Genomic DNA, 19,154 nt, shown 5'->3' with positions numbered 1-19,154 from the left:
GCAGTTGCTAATAACCTCTGCATTCTGTACATTGGGTATTTTCTACAAAATATGAAATCTACCATTTAATAATAGTTATAACATAAAATAAAAGTACATTATATGTACAATATTAGATGAAGCCATTTAGTATGAGATATATACTAAAGGACACTTCATTCTTTTTAAAGAAAAAGAAAACAAAGCTTATGTAAAATGAAGAGAGCTCCAAAGAAGCCAATATTAAAGCCATTTCAAGAAGAACAACAGTCACCAATGGGGAACTCCTGCATGACGGCCAACAGTCAGAGGATGCAGGAAACTGAAGGGATGGAATCACATTCCTTTCATCAAATTCACTGCATTACCCGGGGTTAGAAGGGGATGAGGTGTTTTCTTTTTTTGTGAAAGCCTTTGGTGAATGTTGCTCTTCAAGACAAACATGGAGAGAACCGAACAACGTTACTGCAGTATTATTTACAATTTGCACATTCAGTTGAAACACTGACAAGGAGGTTCTGCAGGCAAAGGAAGAGTAAAAACCACAAACAAAAAGAACTTGCAAGCATCCAGAAGCAGATCAAACAGATGTCCAAATAACAAGCCCTACAGGGTAGTAGCTTTTCACTGAAAGGGCGGAGGGTTACAGCCAGTGTGCAGGTCTGGGCAGAAGGGGTCAAACAATGGTACAAATCCTAACTGGAATGGGACAGTGGGGGCACAGAATGGAAAAGTCACGATGGGAGGTGATTTCCTCTCCTGTGCTCTCATCGACAGGCACCCAGGGGAGGTGACCCCCACGGGAGGTGACCCCCACACACCAAGACAGACAGCATCACGGATTTCAATTCTTTACTAGTAGTTGTTGTTTTTTTTTTTTTCAGTTGTGTTTCTTTTTTCTTTCAAGTTTTATCAGGAAGTGCTTCATCGCTGAAGTGGTTTGGGGGCGACCACTCTGTTTCTCCTCTATAGCTTAGAACTACAAAAGACTTTGTAGCTTCAACAAGGCATGCGCTGGAGTCCAAGCGGCTGGAAGTGTGACAAGTATGGACTTGAACGCATCTGTTTTTGGAAACCAATGTTACATTTTATCTTATTTTTTAAACTGACCTGGCGTTTTAGTTCATGCTACTACTCGATTCTCAGTTGAGCAAATATCCCCTTAGACTATAAAAGGCACTGTGAAAAGAAAGGCTTATGTTTGACCTCTTCAAACCAAACATACCTCATCTGTGAAGCAGTCTAATCTCGAACAAGTGTTTTATAAATAAAAGGGTCTTGCTTGAGAAGAGTAGAAAAAGATCACTATCAGCACGGTTTCTGCCCCCTGTTCGACTTCTCTCAACCCGCAGCAACATTGTGTAAATCCCAGACGAGCAACAACATCTCTCTGACCTCTCATAAGTCTCACATGAATGACAGCGACTTGTACTGAATGCTAATGACCATGTTAAACACACTCCTACAATGGCTGGATGTGAAAGGGGCAACCAAAAATAAATCCCACAATCCCCCTCTCATATAACAGGCGCAGCAAGCCGGGCTGGACTCTAAACATGTAATAACAAAACTATCTGACCATTGTTTGAGCTGCCGACACACAATGCAACCCGTGTTAACTTATTGCCTACAAATTTCTAATTAGTAAAACTAAATTAACGAGAGAAGTTGGCACCAAACTAGGCTTCTACACAGAAACAAAGATCTGTTAGGTGGAAAACCTGGAACCTGGATGACGTCTGTTAGGCCAGCACTGTTTGACCAACAGAGCTGTGTTGTAATGCTTTTCATACAGACACACTCTACTGGGAGACCGAGATGACCCTGTCCTGATTAACAGAGAGATCAATGGATCTTCACAGCGAATGGAAAATGAGCTGAGAAAAAATAGCAAGCTCCAAACAGAACGGTTATACGGATAGGAAGCGTGTCTGACTTTGAGAGGAGCTCCTAATATAATATGTAGGAAAAAATACAAACAGCTGTCTTGTTTAAATGTTATGAGAAAAAAAATAGCTAATATTAAATATATAGAAACAACGGACATTTTCTCAGCCACTCAAAATGAAACCAGAGAAGTCCTCTGTGGAGGTTACAGTTGGGGGTGGGGGGGGGGGGCTCATATTTGTACAAGCACCTGACATCTATAAAGAAGAGGCAAGAAGAGAAGACAGCTCACACACACACAGAACAGAACACCTGAGAGAAATGACCAGAAGGGGGCAGCACAGCACCCCGAAAAAACAGCAAAAGAGAAAAGCGAGGGAGGAAAAAGAGATAACGACACTACAGTATCTTGGGTGAAGTTCAGGGCACGGTGACATTTTCTGTGTCAGGAGTTGGGACTGTTCAGTTCTGTGCTGTGCTGGGCTGGACTGAGATACCAGAGATTTGTTGCTGTGCTGGCCTCTGTGGGCCTGTGGTTCCTCTGTGGATGCTGCTGGTTTACGGTGGGTCCGGGGTGGTCTCTTAGTGGCCGTCGTGCGTCGTCAGCATTTCCTCGGCTCTCCGGTGCAGCTCCAAGGCTGTGACTGTGCAGATGTCCTTGGGGAGTTCTGATTTCCTCCGCATCAGTGGGCGCTCTCTACGCTGATCTTTTTGGATCTGGACACATGGAGACAGTGAGACAGAGAGAGTTCAGTAACATTGCCAAATGTCTCACTATGGCTGTACATAAATAATTGCACGGCATGACAGGATAAGTGCCGACTCTCCCAGTTTGTCCCCTGTTCCACTTGGAAGTTGGAAGACAGCTGGGATAATACTTTGGGAATCACATGACCCGTGCCTGCTTTGAATAATGATCTTGAAAGAAGACATTATTTATGGGATAGAATGAAGGAGACAGTTTTTCTTCCTAGTGTGCAACACTACCTGAAATGGCCTCAAATGTTTTAGCTGTTAGAAAGTTTATTTAACTTTATGTCCAATTCACACTGTTACAGCTAAAAGCTTTCAAGCCTCCATTTGAGTATAAACATTTTATACCATACCAAAATATAAAGATATAAAAGGCAATAAGCAATGTTTGACTGAAGAACTCAATAAAACATCTGTAAGTGACAACTTCAGACAGAGACAAAAAATGCAAACAGGAATAAAGTGAAAGTGGACAATGGTGTTATTTGGATTAATGGCGGAGTGGTACAACATAAAGTATCTAAAGTACCTTGGGCTACATTTTGTAGAAGTTGTACATGAGCTCAAAAAGCATGGGGCAGCTCCCAGTCTTTCACTGTTTATGAAAGGCAAGCTTTACATATCCAATGAGAATAATAAAGAGAATGTATTGAAAAAAGCCAGCTGATGGGTGTTATCTAAAGCAGTAATATATAAAGATAAAAGCAGAGCTGTGTTTCTCCAAACTAACAAAATCAACCTTTCAACCAATCTATTAAATTGTAGCCTTAGTACACAAAGCAACCATATTGTACATAGTCTTTTTGCAGTGTATTTGGCTGTCAGCCACAGCGCCTGCCTCACTCAAAAACACACCAATATTCACTGCTACACTACGCTACGCACACACATATATGTATATATATATAGATATATATATACACACACTCCTGACCTGTGTGGCTTCCTCCACTACTGTTTTCTTTAGCATGTTGACATCATCTAGCAGTGGTCCATCTGTCTCCATGTCCATGGGACTGTCTGAGTCTACCGAGTCAATGTACATCAGAAACTGTACAGGAAGAAGAGAAGAGGAGGGATGGTTAAAAATAACCACTGACTGACTTTTCTGCTTTTTGCTCGTCTATTCCTGGTTTTGACTTTTAATCTTTGATCAACTTGAAGCCATTTCTAGGTTTCACATTCAGACTCATTTTGGACCTTTTCTCTAGTGCCACCATGAACATATATGGAGCGTCTACCTGCTTCAACAACTCAGCTTCTTTTCTTTTTTTTTGCTATATTTGTGCAACTGAAGCACTTGTGCCATACTGGGTGTTTATTCTAATCACAAAATTATAGTTACTGAGGCAATCGTCAGTAGCATGTCTGCAGTATTAATGTATCACTCCATTAAAATCTCTTTGCTCACCTGTGGGTTTGACTTTGCAAGATTCTCAATCTTCAGCCATGCTTCTTCTCTCTCTTTCCATTTGGCTTTCTCTCTGAGACACCAAACAAAACAGGCAAAATCATTAGAGACTGCATCAAAAGAAAATATTAACTCAAAGATACACTGACCTGTTACGTTCAACTCAGGAGTTCAGTTCACTTCTCTGGCTTATTTACCTACTTAGTCACTTTAATTCATTTTCTAATGATGTTTGTAACCGTGTAATAGGACCAAGAGAGCTGTAGCTGCACTCGAAACTGGTGTGATGTCTGGCTTGTGACTTACTTGCTTTTCTCTGCCCTGAACTGTTGGGTGCAGTCATCAAACAGTTTCTGGTTCATCTCCATAAAGAGTTTGAGAGCGTTGTAGATCAACCCGTGGATCGTCCTGCAGACAGACAAACATTACCACAGGTCAACTGATTGATGCACTTCGTAGAGGAGCACAGAGATAGACCTGAGAGAAAGCCAGTGTGGCGACTCACTTGTTCCAGTGGGTCTTGGAGTTGCGGTAGAGGGATGGGAACATGATGGGCAGGATCTTGGCGGCGTTGTCACTGATCAAACTCATGATGTACTCATTGTTCCAGTAGTACAGAGCTCGTTCTGCCACCTAACAACACATACGTTTATAACAGGGTTACATATGTAAACAGGCGACTTTTGATGGAGAAAAATAAATCACGTTATATGTGCGCTGGGATGAATGTCAGACCTGAAAGTGTGGGCTGGACACACACTTGGCCAACTGTCTGAAGAGGGGCTCCATGACTTTGACAAACTCCGAAGGCTCAATGACATCCAGGATCTCCTCCAGCTCATTGAGGAACATCACCTCTTTTGGACTGTGGGTTTTTGGCCAATACTTTAACAAAGCCATCACTGTCTGCACACAAAAGGACAACCGACGTATTGGAGAAGAAAAAGTTGAAGGAGAAGGAGAAAAACATATGGACAGCTGATCTGTCCATCCAATAAGTTGTTGAAGTACTACAGGTACTAGCATTTAAAAAAAGTTTGAAATACATATACTTAGAGAGATTAAACAAATGAATTATTAATTTATTCTGCTCTTGACTTTAAAATAATACAACCATGCAATCCTGATAACATAATAAAAGACTGTACTTATATTTTACATGAATACCTGACAAATCACATTGAGAGTAAAGATCAAAAACTAGACTCTGGCAGTGAAATCCTTGGGTTTATACACCCATAAACTAACCTTGAATAGACAGGATATTGAAGGATAATTCAATCAACAATATGAACAATATGAACAACTATACAACGTTAATAAATCATATCTTACCGGTTCTGTGAGGGTGCTATCCTTCTCTAAGAACTGTACCACACAGTAGGCCAGCTAAGGAAGACAACATAATGTTAACCCTTCTAACAGAACTGTAGTATTGTAAACACTGATGTTATCAGTTTTTTTATAGCAGAGAAATTGTATAACACAATGTTTGAGCCTGGCAAAGTGGTTACCTGTGGGTGATATACACTAAGAGACTTGACTTTGTGTAATGGCAGCAGAACTTTAAGCAGGAATATCTTGTGCTCTTCTTTCAATGGTAATGCGAATCCATTGATTATGCTGGAAAAAGAAAGACGGTCATTAGAAAAATAAGCTTGACAATATGGCTATTTAATCATTTTGCTACGGAAAACCTTTATTGGAAATTAAACAAAAGAAAAAAAAAAAACTACTCCCTGAACCATCAACATCAGAAAAGGTTTTATTGGCGCACCTCGCAAAAATATCTTACCTGCCTAATATTTCCAGTAATTCTGCTATTCCATTATGATGTTCAGTCTCATAAATGAACCTGAAAAACAGCAACATGGTTACATCATGTAATACATCACAGTGCTACATTTAAGAAAATACACTCCATCAGCCACCAACAAAATATAACGCAGAGAAGAAGTGTCACTAATGTACCTGACTCATCTACTCACTCACCTATAAAATATGTTATTAATCTGTTTCCTAATGTACGCTCGCAGGCCCAGGAACTTGCCATAGATGCGATGAAGAGTGGTCTTTAAAAAATCTCTTTCCCTGGGGTCTTCACTGTCAAACAGATCTAAGAGCTGTGCACAAAAAAGGTCACAGTGTGAGGCTCTGAGAGCAAATTCAACTGAGCACCATATAAAAGAAGATCTATCTAAAGAGAAATACATTGTGCATACAATTCCCTAAATCAAACATGTATAACCATGCACACAAACTTGTATCATTATGTGCTCACCTGCATTACAAACTTCTGGTCAATATACTTTTTGGCTATGTTTGGTTGAAAGTCAGGTGACTCTAAAAACCGTAGGAAGAACTCATAGACGAGCTGTGGAAAGCAGAGCAAAAACACTCGAAAGTAATTACTCTCATCGGTTTACAGTGAATAAACAAGAGTTGGTCTGAGTGTGTCTGTGTATTGGTGTGAATGCTGTGTACCTGTAGATGTGGCCACGCTGCCTCTAGCGTAGGCTCATCTTCCTCTGGGTCAAACTCGGCACCCGTGGGGTTGGATGATGGCGGTAACGTCCTAAACATATTCACAGAAAACTGGAGGGGGAAAAAAAAACAGAGTAACACAGGTCAGCTCAACAATCCACTGAAAATTCACCATCACTTAGACAACACAGCGGATTCACAATACCATGTTTCAACTACCAACGCAGAAATCAGATTAGATGAGTTTATTTCACAATTACATTTAATAAGGGTGAAAAAATAACTGCTTGCTTGCTATTGCCAAACCCTGGAGAGCATTAGCTGTGGTTGCTAAGTTTGTCTACTCTACCTGACACCTGACAAACGATGATTGAAAGTTTCTTGCTTCTAAAACATTTTTGACAGCTGAAATAATGAAGCTGATGAGGCCACAGTATTTAACAAGCAAACAAGGCTGTTTACAATCAATTACTTATCCCATAAACAACAAATAATCAATGGGTTCTTAGGGGAGGTGACTGGTAAGTACTATAAGGACAACAAGCCTCTTTGCAAAAGCTTTGCCATGCAAACATGAACTAAAACAGTGAGGTATGTTCGCTATTGCACTGCATAGATCACAATACAAATACATGTTAAAACAAACACTGGTATAATGTTATGTAGCCTCTGCAAACTGGTTTCTCCTCATGTTTTAGGCAAATTTAGTTAGTTAGTTTGTTTAGAGGCAAATCTATCTAATTGGCCTTCAAAATGTTAAATGAGAAAATGTTGTATCTTCTTTATAAAAAAGAATGAATGAAATTTTGTTTTGATGGTTGAATATTTTCTTGTGTGCCTGTCTGAGATAGCAGCCTGTTTCACTGACAATAATATCCCCCAAATTGGAAAGCATCCACCTTTTCTCTCTGTCCATTCTCACTTTCCAGACAGCACTCTTAGACACTCCCTCCAGAGTGCAGTCGACCAAAGGTCAAAACACACTCACTCCCCATCATGTTTATATTCTTAGCAGAAACCATTTCTTATTTCTCCCCCAGAGAATGGGACTAATGGAACAACCACTGTCGTGTCAGCCAAAGGTCTGCCAAAATATTGTTCTAAAGCTTGCACACCGAGGCATCAAACATGCCCTGTAGGAACAAGGGCTTGTGGGAGAAAATATATGTACAGCCTTAACATAAGAATACACTCTTTATGGCTACAAATGAGTTTGTCATGTCAATCTCCATACTTTGATGATGAAAGCCATCAGTGAGCTTCAAAGAGTCTTTGTCTTTAAGAGGGCAGGGGAAAGGGGCTGCAAGGAATAAGAGTATATTTTCATGCTGATTTGGCAGCTCTGTTGCATTTTCTGCAACATTGATCAAATAAAGCCACGACAAGGAGGATGGGGGTAAATTTGCACCTTGATCATCTGCAGTTTACCATGTGGCATTGAGGCAGAGCTTTGATTAACATCAAAGGCTTTTTAATTTGGCTTGGGAAAGCAAAGCTGGCACCATGAAAACATCCAGGCCACGACCTCAGAGGAACACATTTCTAATAAATATACAGTAGGAGCTCAATAACAACCACACTATCTACAGCCCAACTGAATAAACAGGTTCAGACCTGTAGACGCTATTTGGGTTTAGTGACCTCATATGGGTTAACTTTTTTGGCCATCTTTAGACAAACGCCACTAAGTGACCACTTGGGGGAAAGAAAATAAATGGCTGACCTAATGGCTAACCAATGATTATAAAGATAAATATTAAGTTAGGTTTATGCGACACAAATCCTTGGGTTCAAACTGAGGTCAGTGATGCTCATGTGAGTTTCCTATGACTCAGTGAGAAGCTAAAAAAATTACTAAATAGGCAAGTAAGTATTGCTGGCAGTAGAAAGCAAAGTAGATTCTCTCCCCATGGCGCCCACATAAAAAAAGAAAGATCTAGACTCTTAACAAATTGCAGATCCTTATACAGAGGTTAATAGAATATGAAAGCAATTCAGTTGGTTCTACTGAGTCAGAAAGCTCTTCGTGGTCACACGCATTTAGTGATATACAGCGGTGCCTTATTCACAAGAATGCCTCAAAGAGCTCAACAGACAATGAGGAATTAATATAAGTGAACTTTCTTAAACCTAAACAACCTACTGTACTGCTGCTACACTGATCTGAGCCACAAAGAGAAGAAAGACATGATTTCTTTTACGGAGCTTAATAATACAGGCTTATTATGTAAAATAGGCTCACTCTAGCTGCAGAGAAAATCACTAGCTAGGGGAAGGCCTGCAACATACGCATTGTATGGTATACAGGGACCTTTGGCCTTCCTTGGAGTTGGATAATATACAGTTCTGAAGTAACTAACTAGCTCAGTGCTCAAAATATTGGAGAATTATTATTTCTTCTGTTAACTAATGTTTGACAAAATAGCTCAAAATAAAATACTATTAATGACTTTGCTTGATGCGAATGTCAATGACTGTAGTCTGTTTAAAATACTGACCATGTGAACCACCTCTGGGTAGATTGGTTCTGTGATGACGTTCCTGTTGTGGGTGATGTACTCCACCATCTCGCTTAGGGCCGCCCGTTTCACCTCCTTCCATTTCAGATCACTCAGTGGGTCCGAAACAAAATCGAAGAGGACGCAGCACTGCCGCAACTTCTGGATGAACAGCTTCTCCTGCTCTGCAGGGGGAACATCTGCAAGACAGACATGGAAGGAAGGTTGGAATCAACAGGTCTGCCATTGTGTGTGAAGACCTTTCTTTAACATAGAACACGAACAAATTCTCTTTAAAAGAGATATCCTACATCCAAGATAGTAAGAGTGTCTGAGAAACTGTGTCTCAGTGTCAGAGCTGTCACACACTAATATCTTAATATATTCGTTTAGTTTGATAAACAGTCACTGACTGATCAACTACCACGTTTTATCCCACTATCATCACCATGGATAAAAGTGTGATACAGGAAATCAGCACAGGCATGACAGAATGGGTGACAGAGAAATGGCCAAAAAGTAGCTGGATGGTAAATAACCCATCACAGTCTTTTATAAACACTGCAAAAAGATGTTAGGGCAATGACTTGTATGTTTCAAAAGCTTTGTCTGTTGTCATGGTAATCAGTGCCAAAAGTAATTTTTTGTCTCACCCCACTCCCTCCCTCGCAGTCGATGTAAATTTGTACCAAAGCTTTAATGTTATTCCGGTTCACTACAACTGTAATTTGCTTCTGTGGAGTTCATGTGGTGACATGTGGAGACTTCATTTAAAGACTTCCTAAATCAATAATTTACCCTTTCAAAGACAGTGTCACCGCTACATCAATGATGCAGAGGCTCTAAATCTGCCTCCAGGACCACTGAGCCACACCTGTGTATGTAGAATCATTAACTTGCTATTTAAGAATCATTACACGTTTTTGTAGCTACTGCACACTTACTGTCAATGAGCCAACCACCATTCTGTGCCAGCAAGCAAGCGTTATCACCATACAACAGCTGCCTCAGACGAATCCATGATTAGCACAAATCATCCACAACAATTACCAAACAAATTAAAATTAAATTAATCAAGGAATCAAATAAACATTGTTATATATTATAATAACTATTCAATTGCTGCGGCAAAAAGAGTTTCATTAAAATATATTAAGACTTCCAGCAACTCCACAAATAAACAAAGAGTTCTCTATTTTGGAACCGTTACAAGTCTGCACCCAAAGGGCCTGAAGGGCTTACCCAACTTGTACACCAAAATGTTTCAGACACATAATGTGCTTAAGGCCATGTCATGCTTTATAAACAAGTGAAAGAAGTGAGTAAGAGTGATAAAACTACAGGTCAAATGGGAGATGCCGCTTTCAGGGCAATAACTATTTTACTTTCAAATTGACACTGAATGTCGGTAACAGCAAAAAATAACATAACAAGCTCCTTATCACTTGGTCAGATTCCTACAAACGGTACCCTGAAACCAAAAAGAAGTGCAATGGCGCTCAATTATTTTCATCCAAAATGGGGATTAGTGTCTTAAAACGAAATGTCACCTTATGAAACCTACCTATAGGCCAGAGTTAATTCATTCGTCACAGCCTGTGATTTATGAGTCAGTCTCGTCTCCCCATTAACAATCTGAATGTGTACCGCACGTCACCATGGTGACCACAGGCAGAGATAGGACTTTGGACCAGGGGGTGACCGCCGCTAATCAAAGATGCATGCAGGCTGCTTCTGCTGCTGTTGTTACACTGATGCTGATTTTCTGTGCCCATCAGCTGCGGAGCCAAGAGACGTGTCAGCCAAACCGACCCTTGTAAAAACACCAATCAGTCAACACAAAAAAGGTAGAAAGGAAGAGGCGTTGCTCTTAAGAAACCATTTTGTGTCACTGTGTTCACATAAACTAAGCAAAAAGGATTTAAACCTAGTGGCAATTTGGCTAGGTATGCAACAGGTAGAGCAGAAAACACAGCTTCATCGTGGTGCCAACAGCATGATGCTCCTACAAAACACATCCTAAAATCAAACCACAATAGCACATACGGCTAGGAGAAATTGCTCTAATAAAAAAAAGGCAGTTAAGCTTAAGTGTTATCAGCCAACCTCACACAAAGACAATCAGGTTAACTATATCACAAACAGTCCCAACATGTGTATGTATGGCAGATTAAGATAGCTGTGAGCTTGTGAATGCCATGAGTCAAATTACTTATTATGAAGAACATTTGGCAGTTTATGCTTATTAAAAGAGGAAGCACAATTATACAGGTTATATAGGTTAATATCAAGATTCCAGAGAAGTGGTGTGTTTAGGTAATTTAGCAAACACCAACAACCCAGCAATAATAATAATAATAAAAACTCCATACCAATTCTATGAATCTACAAAGCACTGTATAGGCACTATCTCATAACAGATAAATAATTGACATACAAAAATCTCTATATAAAATCTAAAATGGCCTTAGTCTTGCTGACATCTTTTCAAGTAACATTTTGTGTCCATCATTTGTTTAACCTCCATTTTATTAACACATAAAGCTGCCTTTTAAAGTCATTGTTCCAGCCATTATGTCCACTAGTAGATATATTCCAAAACTTGAAAGTGGCATGTACACTTATCTGTGATCGAAATTGTGATCTGTACTTATTCATTTGCAGTATTTTCTCCGAAGCCCTCTTTTTGTCCCTACGGCGTGGGGGAACTGGTACAAACATCAGAGTGGATATCAGTCGAAACTGGTGAAACAAGTCGATTCTAAGAAATTCCGCACTGTATGTTGTGCACACTCCCACAGAGGCTAGAACCTGAACCTGGGACTGCGTAGCACCGACAGAGGGACTTTCCCTACACCTCCACTTTCCTGAGTCACAGCTGGTATTGACACGCAACAACACAAAATGCGGCGACCTGTGTGCTACCAGTAAGTGCCATATTTTTCTTTTCAAATAACAATTATGCTACTGTTTTCTTGACCTAAACGTTCTTCTGCGTTGTATTTCTCCCCAAACAGAGCGCTCGTAAAAACATATTAGCCACTTAAATTTCCTGTGGTGGTAGACGAGGCATTGTACGACTTGCCCTTCTGGTGTATATCTGCCTTTACGGCTTTCTTGTGCAGTACAGTACCTTTCGAACATGGAGTCAGGCCAAATGAATACTGTCTATATTCAGACAGAGTGTAGAATAGTGACAAGTCAGTCAGTAGCTTTGAAGTAACATCATACTTCATCCCCTCTGTCCAAACAACTGGCCACAAAAGGGATCTAATCGACCACATCAAAGGTCAAACAGCTGGCAATTTGCTTCACCCCTGAGCTACGGCTACCACATCCGTGGAGAACCCTAATGGGGATCTGTTTTGTTTCAACACTGTGTTTATGCAAGGCACAGCTGAGTATATTCTTTTACTCTGTCTTCCAACAAGCTCAAGCTCACAAAACTCTGAAGCTGCTGCCACTGAGCAATGCAACTATGGGGACAACTTGTTGCTACCACTTTCTGTGTCCGTTACTGTACTATTTCCCTGCTCCCTCTCTGGCAGATACAATACTTACATGTATTCAACCCTTTTTTCTTTTTCTTTTTTACACTTAACAGGAAAAGAAATGGCATTAATGTAAAAGTGCAAAGAAATCTCCTCATATGTATCTAAATTAACAAGAACAAAACAAACAAAAATCAATCAGCTTAATGTAGCTAAAAGTCTTTAAGCTTATTAGGTTAAATGGAGATCATCTGTTCATATTCAAGGTATAACAAGTGATTTTAGGTTGAATTTATCAGTACCTGGAAGATCCATTCCTGTTAGTAACAAGCTGAAACATGGGTCCACCCATGAGCACCTCATCTCATCACCCTTTGAGTGCCAAGAGGTCTACCAGCTCCTGTTACACAACAGCACTAGGGTTTCTGAACAGGCCTAAAATATTAAGAGACATGCTGTGCAACTGTCGACTTCACACACAGGCCTCTCTGCATGGATGGGCAAATAACCTTTACTCATCTAAAGGCTCCGGCGTGCACACAGGAAACCACTCATGGACACAAATTGCTACCAAGTACAGATTTCCTATCCCACAATATCAGCTGGTGAATGTATAATGAACTGGTAAATGAACTGGTAATCAGTGGCAAATACTTTGTACATATTCTGTGTCAGTGCAGACATAGGCTAACCAATGTAAATAAGGTCAGGTGGCTGTGTACACCTATTCTTTCAAACTCACGAGGCCATGTTAACACCCTTGCAAGTCACAACATTAGTCCAACATCTCACTGATGGTAGCATGTTTGTGCAATAATGGGCCGCATGTTGAATGTGCACTGCCACATCTGTTGTGATAGTGAGCAAGGTTGTTTGCAAAGAAAGTAATATATGAACAACCATTAGGCTTAAAGTTATTACACTAAAACACTTAGTTAGAGACACCCTCAGCATTCAGCTAGTGTCAGCTTGTGTCCCTGCTCTACACTTGTTGAAGGACCCAGATTCAGGCTTTAGACAGTAACTCAGAAGAAGAGAGGAGGTTCAGCAAAAACAAACGGAGCATTTCAACTTGCACGTGCGTCAGCTGACACCACATACCTGTATACAATACAATACAGATGCACACACTCACAACAAGCTTTGACCTCACTTCCTATGACATCAGCAGTCTTGATGGGGGATGGGAGACTCAAAACTAGCACTCCTTCTCACTCTCTCGCCCTCCCTCCCTGACTCAAGCTAAGCTATGCAATGTCTTGGCAAAACCCTTCCTCGGTGACATACAAACACAATCCCCTGCTTCCTCCTCCCAAAATACTCCACCAACACTAAGAGGATAAATGCTCAAAGTCTCTCGTAGCAACTTTTAGTCAACAAAAGTCATCTGACACAAATATTTTCTTCTGCAAAATCCAAAAGTAGCAGCTGCAGCTGCTAAATAGCAACTACATTCTTGCCCATTTCCCCTTGAAACACACAAACACAGAAGAGCAGAGGAAGAGGAGTTCCTATTCTCACCTCTAAAATGCATGAGGGCCACAGGCTGGAAAGGCCCATTGGAGCTCGGTGCATCCAGAACCATCCCACTGGCAGGTCTATAACATAACATGACAGGGGAGAAGAGGGCAGCCCAGGCTAAGGCGAGGAGCCAGCCTCCATTTTAGCACGAACACTCGGAGCAGAAAATGAAGCTCCCCTGCTGCTGGAGGGAACCAGCTAGTTAGTGATGTCATACCTCACTGCAGCCGCCCGGTTGGCTGGCTGCTGTCACGTGGGCTGGCTGTCAGAATAAATAAACATGAGGGAAAGGATTGGTTGGTGGGCTGAGGGGAAAGGGGTGGGACTGTTACTGCGATTGGAACGAGAGCAGCTACATCTGTCAAGAGTTTTAAAGCACAAACTATAGACCTGCCATCACTTTAACCATTTTGGTATTTAAATGCAAAAAAATAAGGCCAGGAAATACACATTCTTACACAACATGTAGGCTGCAGTGAATCAGAGGAAGGGTAGTAGTGACACTACTCATTTCTTATTCACAGCCTAACACCCAACAACAAACCTCAATACCACAACTGACATGACAAATTACAATACAATACACAAAAAAGTTCAATGCATTAAAAGAAATACACATGGAACCACAAGCATACACGCCACAGGGCAAGTTTAAACATGATTTTCGCTTTAAATATAAAACAGCTACCAGAATACAAAACATAAACTATAAGCTGAGGTTTGTCTAACAGATTGTCCAACACTGTCCTTTTTATGCGTGTGCTTTCTTTGTGTGTACGTGTGAGTTTTTGCATGACAGATGGCTCTCCAGGACCACAGCCTGAGCCCAGGTGTATGTGACAGAGAAACAGGAAGGCAGGAAGTCTGAATGTGAGCAACACAGGATGTGCATATGCAGTGAGCTGCACTCTGTCTGTCTCAGCAGCGCTGAGGACAAAACCCTGCACTGTTGAGCTGTGTGGGAAAAGGGCAAATCTACAGTCACGCAGACAGTTGTTTCGCACCAAAATCATACTCTCAAACTAAGTGTAATTATAAATACAGCAAATCAAGTAACAATAAGGCGATTCTTCTCCCAAATTGAGGTAGAAAGGAATCACAGTGCGCATCCACTCGCAATCACAACACATACTATTACCAGTCCCCATGTACAGTGTGTGTGTGTGTGTCATCATGCTGCAATGATCACAAGCATACAGACACACAGACACGCACATTTATAAACACACGCACAATGATTACGACTAACGTACTAAAGCACCATGCGAAACCATGTAGATGGAATGCAGGGGGTGCAGCACTATCACACATTTTAAGAGGGACACGCAAGAGAGACACCACTAAGGAAAAAGTAATTTCCTGTGCAATCTAACTTTGCTAACCCCATGAGGATTAGCATTAGCATTACAACCAGACCTGTACCAACAAAAACAATCCACACACATTTTCTATATAAACAGAGCTTGTGTGTAGCATTCTAACTTTAATGTTTGCATCATTTTTGCTAAAAACAAAATTTCACAGTTTACACATCTAAACACATATACAATTAGTTTGAGCATTATTTTAGACTCCTCATTATTGTTATTGTAAGTGGAGGTTAGTCAAAAATATATAAGGTGACACACAGTAGAAACATCTAAATTAATAAAATGTACATTTCTATAAAGTCTAATTCATATCCATGTTTTTAAATGTGAAAAGGGTGATTTGTTGTTGCTAATGTTTCTTTTCCCAGCAGATGTAGCTGTAAACTTTGGTCTAAATAAAAAAAAAAAACACTTTTATATAATATAGCTGGGGACCTTTTGCAGACTTTCACAATCAAAGCAGTGTGTTTTTAGGTCAAAGAGTCACTATGTCCACAGTTACTTATGTAATGTGTGTGCAAAAATACTTTATTTTGGTTTGGCCTTATTTGGGTTTTCAGAGAGCTAAACAGTTTTAACACATAATAGCGTGTCACAACTCCTCCCTGGGGGTTTATACATCTGCGCTGGAGATGCAGGAGGTGTTAGGGTGGTTCAAGTCTGTATGTCGCATTTGGCTAGAGCCCCTAATTTCAATGGCCTGGTTGTGTTTGCTAGTGTATCTTCCCATCTCCTGCTGAGCAGTGTTGTGTTAGTGTAAAAGTAGTAGTAGTAATAGACTGCAGAGTGCAGAATTAAAGTTTACATTCTTTCTCCAATATTCATTTTGTGCAACTGGATGAGCCTGACTTGAGTTCTCACTTACGTATTTGTGCAATTTGTTGATTTGACAACATATGTGGTATTGGGTAAAATGTACGGATAATGCCATGCTAGTTAATCCTAGCCAGTAAGCTCACTCTTAAGCTGAGAAGAAAAAATACAACACATGATTTCTCTCTGTTTTTCTCCCTAATCTAATTCTTCCAGCTTTCTGGTTTGACTGGTGTTTGCTTTTGCTACACTGGTTAGAAACTGTAAGCCAGTGAGCAATGTCAGAAACCTTCAATGTCTCAATCTAGGCTACATCCTGAGCATAATGATCTAATCACCAAACACAATTTAGCAGTGCGACAGTCCAACATCCAGTCTGGCTGGTCCTAATATATACAATAATGGAGTATTTCAGCAGCAGGGTGTAGTCTGAGCATATAAAGGGCTCTTTCTTGCTATACTCTTCCCTAGTCATGGGGCACCCTCCCATCAGAAGATCTGTTGTTCTGCCCAAGACAAGACAACGCTTAACACACCCACTTGTTACAAATACTCTCCAAAAGCTCCTTTGGCACATGCATTCGTCAGGCTTGAGCTTTTTTTTTTGCTCTGTCTGTGCTATTTCTGGCAGTAGAAAGAGAGTGAACTTGTGAGGCATCATGAGTCTGGTCCTGGATGGGATGGAGAGTGTGTGCTGGCTTGTGTTACAGCAGAGCTTTCTCTAAATTCATCACTGATAGCAGCGGGCCAGCTTAAAATACACAGTTGAGTGGTTCATTTACAGGTCTGCTGATCATCATTGTCATTGTCCTCTACAATAAGCGCTTAAGGCTCAAATCTATTTAGAGAAACAGAACAATCAACACAGCTGAGGCTCTTTTAACAGTAGCTGAGCTTAATTTTCCCCTTAAGCAGCTTCCAATGATAGAAACGCAGCTCTGTCGGTATCCTAGATCAATTCCTATTCATCTGCTTACTCTAACACTAACGTAAAGTGATGTATTCAAATTAGAGAGGTCAAGCTCAGTATGGCAGCTCTGTATTACTTTCATATAAAGACTGAAAATATTAAAGGACAAACAGTTCAGATTCTCAGCTGCAATTATATTGGGACTATGACGTTGGGACACAGCCAATCATAAATGTTGGACATGCTAAGTGGAAACACCTGCGGCCACATGTCTGTAAGCTGAATACACTCGATAGAAATCACCATAAAAACTACCAATAAAACTGTGTTACATTACTGAGAAAGATTTTATTATAATTGTATGGAAAATGTCATTTTGTGTATAGTGAGAATCACTGTTCACAAATACCATTATACACAAGACAATATGCAAAAAAATGTTATTGTTGGATGTATACAATACAATGTATACCGGAGAGAATAATTAAAGTTTGAAAAATGATCCAGGGTGGACACAACCTATCCTCGGCAGGTCATGCAGATAATGTGTTTGTCTTTTCCTCTACCACCTGCAAGAGTGGGACAGGAAACCCTTCCCTGAAACCTGCCTTGCCCTTTCCCATCCTGCTTTAAGTATCTGCCCACTACGTTCGAAAAATATATATCTACATGAGCTTCAGTGTCTACCCTGACAGACACTAAAACCTTTAACCTGGCTGTTAAAAAACAAACAAGATAACTTGTAAAAAGAGAAAATATATGCAAACAACTTTACAAAGAGGGGATTAACATTAAGCATTCTTGTACAATAGGTTTGAATCTGCTTATGTGTCAGTGTCGCCTACACATACTAGTCTTACAAATGCTAAGCAAACACAACACAAGGCTTACTGTTTAAAGCAAAAAACATCAGACACTCTGTTTCTATAGTGAGTGATGTAACTTCTGTAGTAACTGATTCCTCACAAGATTCCTTTAGAATCCTTCAAAAGAAAACAGCTGTGGACACATTTTCCTCTCCCTCTTCCCAGTACATTGATTGTATTATCATTCTAGTTTATCTAAAAATTTTAATATGTGCCGAACTAAAACATTCTTAGTTCCAAACTGCTATCGATATTATATAACTTGTTACTTGGCTTGTTAAACACAGACAATATGCCTTTATCTGCAAAAACATTTCAATTAATCTATTAGAATCAGGGTTGTTTTCCACGGCTGAAATATCAGGGGTAGATTATATTACATTACTGACCTGATAATGAAAATATTTGTCCCAGTCAACCAACATTACAGTAAATTAAATATTTGATACCAGCAGATGGCGACAAACCCTATGAGACAGATGCTTCATGCAGGATTGCTCCTGCTTTAAAGGAGAACACATACAGAGGCAACAACTGTTGTTCTGTGCTTTTTGGCAAGTACGTTCACTCTTGAAACGAGACCACAATGACACAAACAGGCCCCTTTAGAGCATATATATTCTGTTTACGAGCGTTAGTCAGATAGGTCTCCTGCAAATGTTTATCGAAGACACTAATTTATAGACTGTGTACATTGGTAGAGCCTCATAGAGCCTCAAGCTCACTAGATCATGTCTTCAACAGGAAGAATTCAAACTGCTGTGCTGGGACAGTTAAAATGTACTCTGCAGTCACAAGAAGCACAATTTGTTTTGAGGCAAGTTTATAGTAGAAAGGCCAGCTTCAGGTCAGGGTTTTATTGTTTTCTTCAGCCTTGCCTTGTGGCTCTGCAGGACGAGCTCTCGGACATGTGTTTCCATCAGGAGGTGGTGAACATGCCTGGAGAGAAAATAGGCCAAGCGAGGAGCATGTTTGGACAGGACAAAGTGATAACATCTACCGGGCCACTGTGGGATAATGTTTTGCAGAACGTTATCAAAGCTTTCATTGGGGTGTGGGAAATGAGCAGCCTTTATCAGAAACTGATATTCTTTTTGGTTTCTTGACACAGTACAAGGGTAATAGCTAACCAAGATAAAGATTCAGGTATATTTTATGGTAGAATCAACTC

At 40.3% G+C, this 19,154-nt stretch overlaps 1 protein-coding gene across 5 annotated transcripts in view; it reads right to left on the bottom strand.

Moving 5' to 3' along the window:
- Positions 1–836: 836 nt before the first annotated feature.
- The window catches only part of ppp2r5cb (protein phosphatase 2, regulatory subunit B', gamma b), a 24,357-nt gene continuing 6,039 nt past the window's right edge, over positions 837–19,154 (bottom strand). Inside the window, exons 1-14 of one of the 5 annotated variants that reach the window (XM_035678574.1) lie at positions 14,025–14,218; positions 9,013–9,212; positions 6,515–6,625; positions 6,312–6,404; positions 6,023–6,153; positions 5,826–5,885; positions 5,545–5,653; positions 5,366–5,419; positions 4,766–4,936; positions 4,536–4,663; positions 4,337–4,438; positions 4,031–4,103; positions 3,554–3,670; positions 2,449–2,583 (exon numbers count right to left, since the gene is read on the bottom strand). In XM_035678574.1, coding sequence (XP_035534467.1) covers positions 2,449–2,583; positions 3,554–3,670; positions 4,031–4,103; positions 4,337–4,438; positions 4,536–4,663; positions 4,766–4,936; positions 5,366–5,419; positions 5,545–5,653; positions 5,826–5,885; positions 6,023–6,153; positions 6,312–6,404; positions 6,515–6,625; positions 9,013–9,212; positions 14,025–14,115 — 1,575 coding nt within the window. In that variant the 5' untranslated portion in view covers positions 14,116–14,218. Of the gene's footprint in view, positions 2,584–3,553; positions 3,671–4,030; positions 4,104–4,336; positions 4,439–4,535; positions 4,664–4,765; positions 4,937–5,365; positions 5,420–5,544; positions 5,654–5,825; positions 5,886–6,022; positions 6,154–6,311; positions 6,405–6,514; positions 6,626–9,012; positions 9,213–14,024; positions 14,219–19,154 lie in introns of those variants that run through there. The other 4 variants (XM_035678571.1, XM_035678575.1, XM_035678572.1 and 1 more) reach the window with 4 other exon arrangements.

The sequence above is a fragment of the Morone saxatilis genome, unplaced genomic scaffold (genome assembly GCF_004916995.1).
Source record: "Morone saxatilis isolate NCDOM2014 unplaced genomic scaffold, NCSU_SB_2.0 Contig7, whole genome shotgun sequence".
Lineage (NCBI taxonomy): Eukaryota > Metazoa > Chordata > Actinopteri > Moronidae > Morone > Morone saxatilis.
Note: the sequence above shows the minus strand (reverse complement) of the source record. Positions and strands in the feature narration are given on the sequence as shown.